Here is a 16322-nt window from a genome sequence, read left to right as displayed (position 1 = left end):
TCATCTACGGGAAATCAAGAATAAAGTGAGACACTTTTTCAAAGATGTGGGTTAGACAATGTAACAAAATATATGCTATAAGTGAAGTATCGAATTGATTTATTCAACAAGGTGTTAGAAGGATTATTTGGAAACTAATTACATAAATGTATATTTTAAGTAAGCGTTTAGAGTTTAATGTGAATCATTAACTTCGTTTTGAGTAATTAACAAATATTGTTCTTTAACGGCTTACTTTTTGTTAGATATAAGTATGAATTATTCAATTCTCCAATTTAGGTTTACTAAAAGAATTTCTTAGTGACAAGAACGAATTTCTAAGTACACAGGTTATTATATCGATAATTTTAATTTATAACCTAACTTTTGCATTAAGGGCTCGCCATACATTAACGCATTTTTATGAATAATTAGTAAAAATGAATATTAGGAAAAAAATTGAATCGATAGGTATAGGAAAACTTTAACAAACTTGATAAAGTGGCAACTGCTAAAAATCAGAAAGTTGTTAGATACAGGGTTGTCCATTTAAAAAATCACAGAAAAATTTAAGCTTAGTACTTAGGCACTTAACTGAACTTCTAATAATGTATCAAACTAAACTAAACTAAAAAGGAGATATTGGAAAGGCATGATTTTTTAAACTATTTTATATTTTTGCAATAAGTTTTCAACGTCGCGTTAAATTTCATTAAAGAATTGCGATTTCATATACACGTTTCCTGGAAAAAAAAAATATAATATTAAAGCAAAGTATATAGAGCATTCCATTAATAATGTTTTCGTATTGTCACGCATTTGCAAAACACACTCGTTAATTTTTTTTTTCGAAATAGTCCTAAATAATTACCATGTAAATGAACACACTCGCCTGGCAATCGGAACTCTGGCTACACATAGCGTATATCGAACGTTTTAACTCACCTTGATGAAGTCAAACGTTTTAGTTAACATAACAATGCAGCTGGCCCTTTCCTGCCAAACCATACGCCAGAAATCTGTGACCGTCTCCTCTGTGGGCCCTTGAGTTACAATGTAGGCATTTGGCTTTAGTAAACTCTAAAAAAAGATAAAATATACGTTACTACAAGCTACTCAGATCAAAATGATTTCTTAATAATATAATAATATATAATCTTGACTGTTATTATCTTCAATTGACGGCATTTATTTAATTGAAACTCAACTATTCTTGTCAATGGAAATTCCATGTCTTTCAAAAGTTAGCAAGTTATTAAATTAGCGAAGAATCTGCAGTGACTGAAGTGACCTAGAATCAGAGCTCGGCTTCAAGGTAGGATTGCATTTATTCTTATGAAACTCGCCGTTATAATTATTAATAAAAATGATTCACAAATGCAAAACGTATTGATAATGCGAATATCTACTTGAATGACTTGTATAACAAGTGTAAATTGTTGTTATTTTTATAAATAGATACATTCCTATTCCTCCATTCTCTAGTTAATGTAAAAATTAAATCAATTTCTTTGTCTTCTTTAGTAAGTTTTTTTTTGAAAACCTTACCTGCGTTATTACTGAAGATATAAAACAAGAATTCTTCATTAAGGGGATCAAAGACGAAAAGTGTGTTACTACTGAACAAAAACACAAAACTATATCATGCCTATCTATCTTAAATTTGTACGCGATATCATTCTTTTTTAATACTCTAAACTCAGATTATTAGTATTGTTGAAAGTCAAATGTAAACGCAGGAAATGGTAAGTCAAAAAATATTCTTTTAACAGCAGATGGTTTTATTTCGAATTTTGAAATCTCAAATAAAAAATATTTTTGTAAAATTAGTTCCCCATAAGATTATTCTTTTTCCCGAGAGCATTTATTTATTTCTGTCAAGATTAGGTACATTAAAAAGATCATTCTTGAATCAAACTAATGATTATCTTCAGATCAGCCAATTAATATTTAATTAATAATTGAATTTAATAAGTCACAGAAGTTTTTTTCTTTATGCACGCCGCAATTATTGAATATTCTCTGTATAACTGAGTATTTAGTGGCAGCAAATAAAAAAAATAATCTCTCAATGGTGGACCGAATTTTTGTATAAAAATTTGCAGTTTCGTGTGTGCAGTTTACGAAAATTAACTCGCGAAGTTTTAATTTGATGCATAAGCCTCATAACGGGGATGTAACGTACTTTGCGTTATGATAAATTTAATTGTAGTTCGTGCTAGGCATTATATTATTGCCAGTTTTCAAATACAGCAAGAGCAATTTTTCTCGGAATTATACGCAAAAGGCTTCAGAAGCACACGGATTGATTTTTGGTGGAACCTAAATCGAACTCAAAGAGAGACTTTGAAGTATTATTATTGTTATCCCTCGTCTCTTTCAGAATTTCTTTATGGATTGAGTCTTAAAAGTCCCTCGGCAACCGCAGATCGTTAATTCTTGCGACCGTTTCTGCCTTTAATAGATTTTCTTTAATACGTTGCGATAGTCGATTGATAATCTTGCATTTCCATAAGCTAGAATACATAATAATGCCTTCCACAGCAATAATAATTAGTTGATTGTTAATTTTTGTAAGACTGATTGTGTACAATTTATATGTTAAGCAAATACAGCTGGGGTGCAATCAGGTGTAATAGGCCTACAAATTACTGGGTATAAACGAATTCTTAAATTGGGACTTTCTTGTAATATGCAAAAAAAATAATTTTGGCTTATACTCAAAAATCGGCTTGAAAAGAAAACAGTTCTTGGTAGGTATTATTTTTTAAGTTATACACAAATTGTGTATAACACTATTCTATTGGGAAATGGCTCCCACTGCCAAAACGGTTTTGTTTCCTATATAAATAAATTATTATTATATCTAAGCAAAGGTTTTAGAGGAAACTTAAGTGCATTTGATAACCGGTTTCAGATTTACGATAGAACAATTGGTTTGCGAAATATCGACGAATAACCTAAAATGGCGGTTTTCATTTTTCGAAAGAAAGAAAGAAAAAGACACTTGTATCAATCATCTTTTGTTATCTCACAACCCGCCTTAACTTTCGTTTTCTTATCGCCGTCATATTGGATTTTTCGATTTTTGAAAAGAGCGTAAAACTCCAGTTCAGTGATGTCTCAATGTACACAAAACATGTCATTACAGTTCGTAAAGTTAGTTCCTAATTATTTTATCGAATGAGGATTTTGACGGTAAATAATTCATAGTATCAAATTGTTAATTGTTGAGACCTGTTAAAAATGACCAGTATTCCCAATTCAAATAATGAAAAATTTGTCATTAGCGTTGTACTTGCAGTCACCCAGAAAGCACCGCCCTTACCTCAATACGGTATTTGAAGATGTACCCTGAACGGCGGCAGTCTCATGAAATATTATTTAAAAAAAATCGCGAGAAAAACATTTTACAAGCTATCAATAAAAACCCTATTGTATCGATAAGAACTGTAGAACGGGAAATTGGTGTATCAAAATCAACGGTACAGACATTTGCAAAGACGAATGGGCTTCTGTGTATGGTATACTAGGAAGTGAAAAGTGAAAATCCCGATTTTGTAAATCATGTGTTGTGGTCCGATGTATGTTTACGAACTGTAGAGTTTTTATTAAGCACAACATTCATCATTGGACTGTGAAAAACCCTCACGAAGTGACAGAGAGACGTCTACGAACTAGATTTGGAATTAACATTTGAAGTGGGATCATTGGTAATTTAACTTACTTGTTTTTTAATTCAACATCTATAATAAATTATCAACCATTTAAGGAAATCGACTTATAGGGCAATTTTTGTTTGACTACAGCCCATACCGACAGATTTATCTAGAACTTTTCCGAAACTAAATTGTGCCGGCTTTACGACCTACTCTAATGACTGTACACAAACCTGGTTTCAAAAGGATGGATGTCCCTCACAACACTATTCAAGTCAGGCACTTCTTAATCAATCAGTTTTCCGAAAGAACTATTTAATTAAATAGTCGAATATCTTGGTCATTTCCTCCCCTGACCTTTTCCCGTTGGATTTCTTCCTCTGAAGTCACACAAAGATGAGGTCGATTCCCAATTCAAAGAGTTTTGGAAACATTCAGAAAGAATAACGTAAATACTCTTGCTTCCAAAAATAGAAAAATCAAATATGGCGACCATAAGTAAAATGAAAGTTAAGGTTAACATTTGCTGTAGGTCTGTATAGAGAAACGAATCTGGGACGCAATGTATCTATCGATTGCAGACTTTAGATTTGCGTTTTGGGTATTTATTTTTCTGCACGTCTTATACTTTAACCTTATTTTCACATACAAATATATGCAATTATAAAATTTGACATTATATTGTTCAACTGTGACAATGTAAATGGCTTTTGTATAATAAAATGTTTATGTTCTGTTCTATTCTATTTCCATTAAATATTTTGCCGTAATATTTTTAAAGAAAATTAGAATATGACGCCTTTTTTAACTTTTAACAAATAATATTATAAAACATATATTTTTAATATCCGGCATTGAAAATATCAAAGCAACGAATTATTCACATTCTCGCCCAATTTTGCAGCTTTTTTCTTTAGTTGCCGGAGATTAAATAACCAAACATTAAAATTATATATCTCAAATGTGCTGCGAAAGGTTCAAATCATATTAAATTATAAATAAAATGTCTTTTTTTTTGTATAAAGTTAGAATATTTAAGTCGCTGAAGTGATCGAAAAGTAACATTCAGAATTTCTTATTTCAAAATTAGATCTGTGTAATATATGATCATCGACGAAATCTCTATTGGTCTGTTCCATGCGCCAATTAGGCTGATGTAATTCTGGGATGACTATATGTATACTATTCACTTTCTTTGAGGAAAAAAAGTTCAGCCTGGAAAGGGGTGTTCCTTCGAAAAATATTGTTAGAAGGTGACGTCTTATAGTTGTAATAACATAGCATAGAGTATATCCCAGTAAATTTTGAAAGCATTGTAGGGTTTCAGAATCAGACAGTCAATTCGATCTATATTTGAATGGGACGGTAATGTACTCAATATCTATTTTGTGAGTCAAATTTTATTTAGACGTACATGCGTGATAATGAGTATCCTTAACAATCAGGATTTTTGAATTTTTTATCTATGGATTTAGTTAACACGAAAATTTAAAAAGAAAACTAAACATTGTTCCCTTTCCCTAGAAGTAAAATATATTGGTTAAGTGTACATATTCAAGTAAATATTTTAAGCTTTTATTGAAATAATACTTCTGAAAAAATACGCACCACCGCTGACTAACTAATATATTTTTTGAAACATTATAAAAGATTTTCATATTTAACATTTACAATTATATAAATGTCTATGTACTTTTTTCGAAGGTTTTAATATAAATTTTATTTTTAAAAAATTTTTAAAGAAAATGTTAATGTGTAAATGATTTGAGTAAAAATTTTATCCGTAGTCATTAAACAACGAGAACACTCAACTTTTCCATTTATATAGATGAACAAAAAAAGGCCAGAAACTCCATTATTAGCTTCCTTTTTTTATTGTAAAGTTTGCCTCACTTTTCAGTCAGGCCGGTGCCACTCCAGTTTAGACCGAATTTTAAATATCTATCTATGAGTGTAAATATTTTCTATAGTTTTGTGTCCAATTTGGACTACATATAAATTTTAGAGATCTTGATTAACCATGCTCTCTCTATCAGGTGTGGACATAGACGATGATTGCCTTAGTGTAAAATTTCCTATTTCCGTGAAGTCTTGCGACGCTTGCTGACATTTACTGTAGGATAATAGGTCAAATCTAAACACGCTGTATATTTGTGTTATCGCTTTTTCGTTTATTGCCGTATTCTTAAAACATAGTCCTTGTTTTCCACAAATCATTTCCTTAGAAAATTTCCCAGCTTGATTCGATAGACATAAAATGATATCTAAAGGTATCAAGAATTGTGTATCGTACTTACATCTACGTATGAAGCATTTATATAATCACTGTCAGATGCGCCTTCTATTGCATCTAAAACTACCCTATTATAATCATCTGTAACAAAAATGATTGTCTTAACACTCAGCAGCATGTTTTCTAAGATTCTAAATCTAAACTATACAATATGAACTTACAAAAGCCAAATGTAAATATTTATTTCTTACGGTTTGTCTAGGACAAAATAAAAAATACTTACAAGGAATGCATTTTTGGTTCTGATTTTTCTCTAAATTACTTTTTTTGATGCCATGTCGACAAGAGTGAGGTTCAACCTTTTCAGCTATCTGAAACCAATCGACATATTACTTAGAGATGAATATCAAAAACTTTTGTATTTAAACTGTCTCTTATTTCATATAATAAACTTTCTAGGTAGGGTGCAAAATATTGAGCCTAATGTGCATTTCATTTGAAAATAGCTGCAACAGATTCTCTGTTGTAAATTTTATTCGAATGTAATTCTTTAAAAGCCAGAAATCGTTTGTGCTATCACCAGTGATGAAGTGTGATTAATTACCGTTTAAGTTGTATGGTTGGCCGCTCTTGAGTTCACTTATAATGCATAAATCGCGATTTATAAGGAACAATACAATTACGTGTCATGTGAAAAAACGGTTCGGTATATAATGGAGTTAATTATGTCGATCCACTTCACGATATAGAAAATGTAATTTAGCGACATGAAAGTTTCAATTTCCTTATAAAACAATATTACATGATTTATAAAAATATATCTAACAAAATTTTTGTTCTAGATATGACGTAAATATATAGGAAATAATAAACGGACTGGAGCGTATAAATGAATAACTTTAACTAAACTGCCGCGAGCCTAGGTCTGAAGCAGGAATGGAACGCATAGATTGTATTTAAATAAATAAATACTTAATGAGTTCAGTGAGTTTTTGAAGTAAGGTTTTTGAATAATATTAAAATTCTTTAAATTTTTTTTGTTTATTCATTATTTCGATCACAATGTAGATCTTTATGAAGTATCTAAAATACATACAAAAATTATATATATGAAACATTTTACAAATAAATTCTATAAAAATATTAATACAGTCTGTCCCTCTTAAGAACTGTACACCCTTGTAAAATCTTTGTTTATGGTTCGATTTTGATAAAAAAAAATTGTTGGATTGGTCTCCGAAAAATGCACTAAAACCTTGTTTTGCTTATTGCTTCAACTTAAAGTCATGGTCAACTGAGACTATTTAACAACAGAGAGAGAAGAGAGAAGTACTATTAGGGATTTAAAAAAAAATAAATTGACAACGAATTCTTATTCAGGAGTACTTAGAATCCAACTATACCAATTTTTATAATGTTTCAATACAGGGTATTTGAAATATCGTTTACACCCCGTTTAAAGCTGTACATCGTTGGAAAATTCTTGATTCCAGTTTGATTTTGATAATTTTTTTTATGTGATAGATCTCTCAAAAATGCACTAAAACCTGATGTTTCTTATTATATCAACCTGAAGTTATGGCTCAATGGGACTAATTTTTTATGTGAAATATCATGAAGGGCTATTAGGATAGCGCACACTGTACACCTTAGTCTTAATTCCAATGAATATTGTAATCTATAAATAAGTAGAAACGGGAAATAATTGATATATCTTAACTTTGATATTTATTGTAAGTATGTTCTGCTAAGCGATTATTTAATTGTTGGTGTATTTTTACCATTAAATTATTATTATATGAAAGTTGATTTGATTTTCCATTTAGATCATCTTAATAAACAAAGCTATATATCTATGACAAAACGTATTAATTATTATTAGCAATATTTCTATTTATTTATATATTGTATTATTGCTTAAAAATAAACATTTTTTTACAAAATATTTAATTTATATAAAATTTGTATGCATTTTATATATTTCTAAGGCGTTCGACCATATATTTTCAGTCGAATCTAATTGGTATCTGTTATGCAGATAAATTCAAATCCTTAGTATTTTATGTTGGCACAAAGTACAGCACGACTGAAGGCTTTGTAATAATCAAATTTGCAAAACAACGAAACTTAATAAAATCGTCTAGTTGAACAGCACAAAATACATTAAGCCCGTTAAAATTTCCATTAAGAAAAAAAGGACCCTCACCGCATCCGATTAATCCTTGATGTAAATTAGCCTGTCTGTGGATTTCGTCAACTAAATCTAATCTATGTGGGAACATTCACTCAAAATAATACAGAATATACATTTTCGTGAAATAAGTAATCAACTCGGTTCTATTTATGAATATAACAAAACGATTGATGTGGCGACAAAGGAGTTTTTTGATTCAAAACTTTAATTAAATATTCCGCTACTTAAACTGGAAAAACAGCACGTTGAAGGCCCCCAAAAAGATTATCGTCGTTTTACAACAGTCAGGGAATGTCCACTTAAAACATACTAGATATAATCAAGCACTTACTTCGAATTCTAATTTGTAGAGGACGGGAAACTTCTTTCTCTGCTCGCACAGTTTCAAAAATTCTTGGATGTCGATAGGTCGATCGTTCAGCGTATCTGTTACTGTTCCATTTTCATCTGAAACGTTGAAGATTTCCACATCAAAACATCTAAAAAAACTCTACAATAATTCTACATATAGATTTCGTGCAACAATTACTTCACTCAGTATAAGCCAACATTTATTCACAATTGTTAGTGCAGTACCAATTATATTCCTAAACAAATATTTGTTTATATTCTATCGTTATTTTAACGATGCCATCTGCAGCGCTAAAGGTCTTCCGAATAAAGGCAGATGAAGTCCTCGGCCTGATACTACACCCAAGGATAATTTTAATAAACATTATAGCACTCTAACCACCACTTGAGTAAACTGGAAAATGGTTCAACAACAAAGGCAGAAGTAATCTGGTAGGAGCAGCTAGAGTAGGCTAGAGTGTTTAATTTTAACCGAGTGCCTAAATTGTTCTGATTAATTAAATTGTGAAGAGAATATGGATTATTGTTAGTAACTAACTAATATTATGACGTCATAATAACCTTTTTTATTTTTACTCTGTTTATAGCTGCGCCATAGCAATCACGCAGTTAGAGGCGGATGTAGAAGTTTAAAAAATATTTCCAGCTATTCTTTTAATGGACTTTCTTAATAAGATCTTTTTTTTTTGAAAAACTGAAGGTGGTGTTCATATTGTATTGTTTACCTATCCTTTTTATCTTTTTGACGAGACCTTTGATGTGGAGGATGTTGTGCGTAGGGTTGGTTGTCTTTTTCTACACTTTCGACTGGTCTTGCCCGGTTCCATAACTTTTTCTACTCGGATGAATTTCGTGATTGCTTTTGTTTGTGTAATGGTGGCCATAACAGCTCACGAAAAAGACATTAATATTTTAATATCGAAACATAAATGCTCAGTAGTAGCACTAAAACCTGCTACATATTTTAACACACTAGTGATTATTAGGGTTACAAAAAAAAGTGATTTAGGGATCACAAGCATACTGTTTAAAACAAAAAAGATTATATTTAAAAGTAGAAATTTTACTTATTGGAACACATAACGTACACACTGTTTACTTCAACTGACGATCGAGAGCAGCTTAGAGTCAAAAACATAAAATAATATCATATATCCGATCCCTTCGCCGCTATCGGTTACCACTTTAGTATGTCTAGCGTTATTCGATGCGAAGTCAAATAATTGCCCCTGCTTTTAGAAAAAATGAGGAAAATACTTTTCTCTACTCCCTTCTCTAAAATACAAAATTATACACGATCTATCGTGTGAAAAGTGTCATTTTACCACGTCACTTCACGCTTACAGGATTCAGAGCAGGAATTTTCAAGAAGAATGTCATAAATACAAACCAATCCTCTAATTAAAGGTTTTCTTGAATTTGAAAGTTCCTGATTATAGTTTCTTGACCAAAAATTTTTCAGTTTTTAAATTTTAATAAGGTTTTGTACTAGTTAACATCTCCTATCTTTTATCTCTAACGAAAAACTTTCAGTTAACAATCGTAAGCTAATGGCATAATTTCTATTTCAATGCTTCAGAACTTACTTATTCCTTCTTGGACTTATTATGGAAAAGCCAAGAACGTTACCTATTTGAGAAAGCAACTGAAAGCGAGTAATAATAGCTTTCTAGGTATTTGCTAAATTGTTTGCATTTTACATTCAAATTATGAAATTTAATTTCCAGTAAAATTTAGATTCTTTTATTTTTAAATCCTGAATTCGTTGGGTCACAGTCAGCTCGAGTTTAATAACATTGCTTATGTATAATTTTTAGACAAGCAAATTTTTTAATTTAAATTTTTCTCCGAGTTTCACTATGATATTTCATATACAAAAATTTGATTTTGGGCCTTTTAGGAGAAATGTTTTATGTTTTAGTATTTAGAAGAATTGAACTTTTAAAACTTTTTAAATATAACATTAAAATAAATAACCAATAATTTCAATAATTTAATTAATTTTAGAATACTTTTTATACATCTGGTTTATTTTATTATTATTTATTTTATTAAAAAGATTTTATGAAAAATATGGTTTATTGGCCAAAATAACCAAAGCTAACTGGTATAAAATAATTTCAGTTTATTTTATGTTCTTCTGCTTATACACAAACAAAACTTGCTATTTAATGCGAGAGCATTGGAAAATACAAATAGATGAAAGATTATTTTAAGCCACACCCTCGGCTGACCAGATAAAAAAAACGTCCTAACCAGCGCCCGTTTTAAAATAATATATCGATCACTGAAACCTTTAGACATAAAGTAAATAATAATTCAGGTACTTCATCTCACAACAAAGTCAGTCTACTGAAGAAAAAAGTTTGTTGTATGGAAAACAATAGATGGTACTGTAGGCTAGTCAGATTCTTCTATCTTTGGTTTTTACGTCAGTTTCTAAGTAATTCAAAAAATGAGGTACCAATTGATTGTTGGATAAATATGCTGGGCGTCCCATGAAAAAGTACATCTTGTAAAATAAATCGGTAATGCAATGTTAAATTGTTTATCCCAGCTAAGTAACAAGCTAACTAACTAACCAACCAACAACTTTTCCAGATTACAAAAACTTTAAGAATTTAATTAGGTACAATCTTTAAAGGGTGAATCTTTGACTATTTTAAATATTATAAGTTCATATAAACATGTGTGAGCAATTGCTTGGTTCTTAAGATATAGGGCTTCCAAAATAACTGTTTTATTTGCTTTTTTGAATACATGCTTGTTCAGTAAGATGGCGACTACACGAAATTCTAGATGCTGGGTGTATTGATGACAAAAAACTGAAATATTGCCTTAATTTTTTTAATGTTAGAGGGCGCCTCATACGATATTGTTCCTGATTTAATTAAACATAACTTTTATGCGTCGCATTATATGTCATTTTTCATTCAATTTTAGATATAAAGGGTACTCTTAGTAGTTGTCGCTCATAGTAGGCGTTTTGATTTAAATTTTCTTTCAAGTTTTGAAAAATAGGTGAAACATGTATCTTTTATTGATTGTATTATCGGGTAACATGCTTAAATCATTTACTCTTCGCCATTTTCATTCAAAACATACCTTTTGTAGAATTAAATCGCCAATAATCAAAAATAACTTAGAGTGACTGACTACTTAAAGTTATGCTTAATGTAATTCAACACTGTATATGGTGCTCTCTAACATAACAAAAAACTAAGTTAGTATTTCAGTTTCCCGTCAAAATCATCTCAACAACCAAGCCGTTGCGGGTACATATTCATATGAATTTTTTATATTAAAACAAGTCAAATACTCACTTTAAAGTTTGTAAAAGTACTTAATTAACACCCTGTATTGTTCTTAAGGTTGCGATCGATGTACTAACTCATGTTTTAGAGATAGTCATGTATGCACTTGTACTTTTTGTAAATATACATTTTTCACTTTTTCTCAACATTTGATACCCTACCATCGAGCTTATCGACAGAATATTATAAACCAGTTAAATCTATTGTCCCCATCCCTTTCAAGAACTTCGCCTGCTTCTATAGTTTCAGTTGTTTTGTGTGACTATTTAACATTAGGTTAAAATAGTTTAATGTTCATTCCTTAAAACAAACATTTAGTTTTGTTATTTTTAATCTTGTAATTATTGAGTAAAAGTTTTCCATTTCCATTTTTGCCATATGCGTTAAATTTTATAATAAACAACACACACACACACACACACACACACACACACACACACACACACACACACACACACACACACACACACACACACACACACACACACACACACACACACACACCTACAACTGGTCAAGCAGAAGACCGAGGCAGTGCTAATTACCAGAAGAAAAGTATTAGATACAATCAAGCTGTCGGCGAATAAGAAACCACATCCCTACCTTATATCCGACATTTGGGAGTGATGCTTGATGCCCGACTCGGTTTCATGCTACAGGTAGAACACGTGAGTACTAAAGCATCAGCAGTGAGAGCTAGCATAGCACGACTAATGTCGAACATCGGCGGCCCGAAACAGAGCAGAAACCTACTCCTGTCATCAATAACCACATCGGTATTTACGTACGCAATATTTATATGTGCCGAAGCGCTAGGGAAACAAGATGCATGAAGAAAATCTGGACCAGTATACCGACTGAGTGCTCTACGAGTTGCAAGCGCCTTCCGCACAATATCTGAGGAGGAAGCAGTATGTATCCTTTCCGGAACTTTACCTCTTAGACCGAAATCACAGCGTCTTGGTCATGAGTTATTGAGGGTGCAGAGCACGTTTTCGAATGCCTGTGGTTTATTCCACAACGAGATGAATTGGAGACAATCCTGACACGGACAATTCGACTAGAAACAGTAGTCAGACCAGACAATAGTCATGAGAAGCTGCTTGGAACGCTATCAGCAGGTACTTAACTCAAGTCTTCACAGACTTGCGTTCCATAGAAAGAAGAAGAAGAAGTAGAGCAAACGACGCCAATTAGAAGAGAAGGAAGATAGCACCTTAGCTACCATAAGGAACAGTAGTAGCTATATCCTCTCCCACGAAGTAATGCGTGGCGGCGGATACCGTGGGGGTCAGAGAGAGGTTTTAGTCTGCCTGATCATACTTCGCAATACAATAAAACACACACACACACACACACACACACACACACACACACACACACACACACACTTCTGTGATTGTTAATAAATAGAACCACAAATCCACTCAAAAACATTTGGATATACTACTTTATATGTCAGGATTTGGTTCCTATCATGTCTAATATACTACCGCTACTTAATATACATATACGTATAACGTATACGTATAACAGGTTTCACAAGTATGCACGTTATTTATATATTTATTATGCATAGTTTGCTCCAACCGACATTTGAAACACCAATTTCAATAAAATAGGTTCATAATAATGTTATGTTAACTCATAACATATATAAAGAGAATGGAATAAGAAGCAAATACATTCAATTCAAAAAACACAATTTCTGGAAGATTACTCCCACTAATTGATCTTAATAAAAAATAATAATCAGCGTAACTTTCTTATATATCAAAAAATGCTGTTTTTCCATCATCGATTTATGATGGAAAAACGGTAGTGAACTACTCAAAGTTTAACGACAAAATTATCATAATTAAATTAATAGTGGTACATCATACATCATACTTTTAAAAGTAAAGTTATCAAATCTTAAATTTTAAAATCAATCAAATTATAGAATAGTTATTTTTACAGTTACGGAATTTTCTTTAATTACTATTGCACTTAACCTCTTTGTTCGAATATCTGTTGCTAGTGGGAAGACTTGGTGAGAATGATTATTTTGTAAAATGCTAAACGTCGCGTCGCGTTAGATTGAGAAATCCGTTTTGTGTTTCGCTGCTCCCCAACTCCTTCCCATCAAAATATAAAAACTTGTTTGTAAGTAAATAACTGAAAGAAATCTTGAATTTTGATAACCAAAAATCTAAAACAAGTTTATTTAGACGGGAAATTATTTAAGCTCTAAAGAATTTAATTAATATGGAGTTCATTTTCTGCGTGCAAAACTTAAAGAAAGTTTGCAAAAGTTATTAAAGTACCGAAAGTTTAACGTAAAAATCTCCAGCGGGAGTTCATAGTTAGGCGATTAATTCCGGGAAGAATTTTCATTTTTTATAAAGAGGAAGCTATGTCAAAAACTTTCCCTGCATTTTTTAATTTGTTCTGGAGCAACGCGATTCTTTATAATAAGTCAACTTTAGAGAATACGCAAATGTGTGATTCTTGGTGGTATAAAAATTCTAGTTAATTGATTGTTAAAAGAAAATTTAACTTTTTAACATCCTATATCATATACCATGCAATTCTTACAAATATATTTCAAATCAGGCTATAAAATGCAATCAATTGGTACATTTAGATGCAGAGCTTTTAAAATACTCCAACTTTGCTGACTCACGCTTCCCGTGAGTTCAATAATAACTATAACTAGGTCATTTGTTATGAGACACGTGGTAAAATCCTCTGCTAAAAGAAACGCTTGAATTCAGTCCGAATACTGGGAGAGTGAAATCTTGGACCGAAGAAATAAATATCGATATGAAGATTAAACAAATGGCGAGCATATCGAACGAATAAAACTCAGAAATTATAAAAAGTACAGAGGACAGAGAATAGGAGTAAAAAAAAATCAATCTAAATAACAAAAATGGAAGAACTTTTGAGATAAACAGAAAATTGATTCAACCAGAAGCAATAGTTAGCAAACAGAATTGTTAAACACAAAGCACCAAGACGGGAATGATGGAAGAATACCTCAAGAGCCGGATGAGGCAGAAAAACAATAACTAAAGAAGGTACTAGGAAAAACATTACCACTGAAATGGTAAACAGCTTCATTTGTATAAAAAAGAGATAACAGAAATTGCAATACGTCTACTACGTCTGCATTTATGTGAATAAATAATTAAAAGAAGAGTACGAGCAAAAGTAGAAAAAACCTTTGGTAGGATTGCAAAATGGTTTCCGTCAAAGCAGAAGCACAATCAAAAAAGAAGTCATACATGGATGGTTGGCATATTCCAGTTTTTATGGTATTTTTATACATAGATAGAGTCAATAGATTTTTGAAAAGTGTTAAAATAAGAAAGATGAATCAAAAAGTAGAGTTACCAAATGTCGATACAAGGAAACAAGAAATTGTATACTTGGTAAAAACATTCAATCAGATGCATTTACAACACAAGCTGGAGTAAGGCAGGGAGGTATCTTAAGTTCAGTTTTGTTTTTAAGTTATTTTTGGAAGAATTAATTGGGTACAAACTATTAGACTAAATTAAATTAACAGTTTGTGCCGTCGCAGATGATTTGACATTCATAGCAGAAATTAATAAGATCTAAAAAAGGCAAACCATTTGGAACCAATTATTAAGAGAATAGAAAAGAAAAATGAATAAATATAAAACCAAAATCATGGAAGTCTCTATGAAAAAGAAAGAATGGAAATTATAGGAAAAATGAAAAGGGATAGATTAGTAGCTTTTGGTACTTGACAATCATGATAGAAGGTGGCAAATAGAACTAAATGGAAGGAGAAATCCAATAAGGTGTATCATAATTTAATCGGATATCTGGAAATAAATAATAATTAAACAATACCAATTCTTATCTAAGGGTGTGAATGATTACTATTATCAATAAAAGGCAAAGGTAAAATTGGGGCAGCAGAGATGAAATACAATTATTTAAAGATAAATAATATAAATATGTGGGTAGAACATAGGGTATACAATTACTGCAGGATTGTCCCCATCCCTTTCATTGCATTGCATTGCATACAGAAGTCGCAATGCAGCATATAATTTCTTTATTTCAAGTGAACCAATCGGTTTGTTATTCCATTTATGTATTTTTCTGATAAATTCCTTTAGGTTTCCCAATACTTAATCCCAATAGTTTTAAAATATGTTGATTAATTTAATAATTTTGACATATTTATCTATTTATTTTATGCACTGCGCTGTTTAACCATGTTTGATTAGTGATAATCGCCCTATTCATGTTCATGTTCATCGAATTCCAGACTTTTTGTTGTGTATTTTTTGCTTCTGGTGTTCCAAGTTATTTTATGTTTCGTTGTTTATCATATTGAAATCATGGGAAAACAGTAAACGAATTCAGAATTATTCTCTAATCGACCATAAAAAAATATAAACAGAATGTCATATCTTAAAAGCAACAACAAAACTTTTAAATAACATTATCTGCCATAAAATTTTGGATACTCTGCATTCAGTGTATGGCATAAGCGTCAATCAACAGTTAATAAAACGGTAAAAAGGCACTGAGTTGTGAATAGTCAAATCAGGTGATCTAAGTGGTCACTC

The 16322-nt window shown here is 31.2% G+C and overlaps 1 protein-coding gene across 2 annotated transcripts in view; it reads right to left on the bottom strand.

Annotated features, from left to right (window-relative positions):
* The window catches only part of LOC132705346 (receptor-type tyrosine-protein phosphatase kappa), a 54599-nt gene that overhangs the window by 17839 nt on the left and 20438 nt on the right, over positions 1-16322 (bottom strand). The window contains exons 3-6 of one of the 2 annotated variants that reach the window (XM_060675885.1): positions 8397-8512; positions 6155-6242; positions 5936-6012; positions 925-1059 (exon numbers count right to left, since the gene is read on the bottom strand). In XM_060675885.1, the coding sequence (XP_060531868.1) occupies positions 925-1059; positions 5936-6012; positions 6155-6242; positions 8397-8512 (416 nt within the window). The remainder of the gene's footprint in view (positions 1-924; positions 1060-5935; positions 6013-6154; positions 6243-8396; positions 8513-16322) is intronic. The other variant, XM_060675892.1, reaches the window with a different exon arrangement.

The sequence above is a fragment of the Cylas formicarius genome, unplaced genomic scaffold (assembly GCF_029955315.1).
Source record: "Cylas formicarius isolate icCylForm1 unplaced genomic scaffold, icCylForm1.1 PGA_scaffold_10__41_contigs__length_53128322, whole genome shotgun sequence".
Classification (NCBI taxonomy): Eukaryota; Metazoa; Arthropoda; class Insecta; order Coleoptera; family Brentidae; genus Cylas; species Cylas formicarius.
This window is presented reverse-complemented; position numbering and strand designations above follow the sequence as displayed.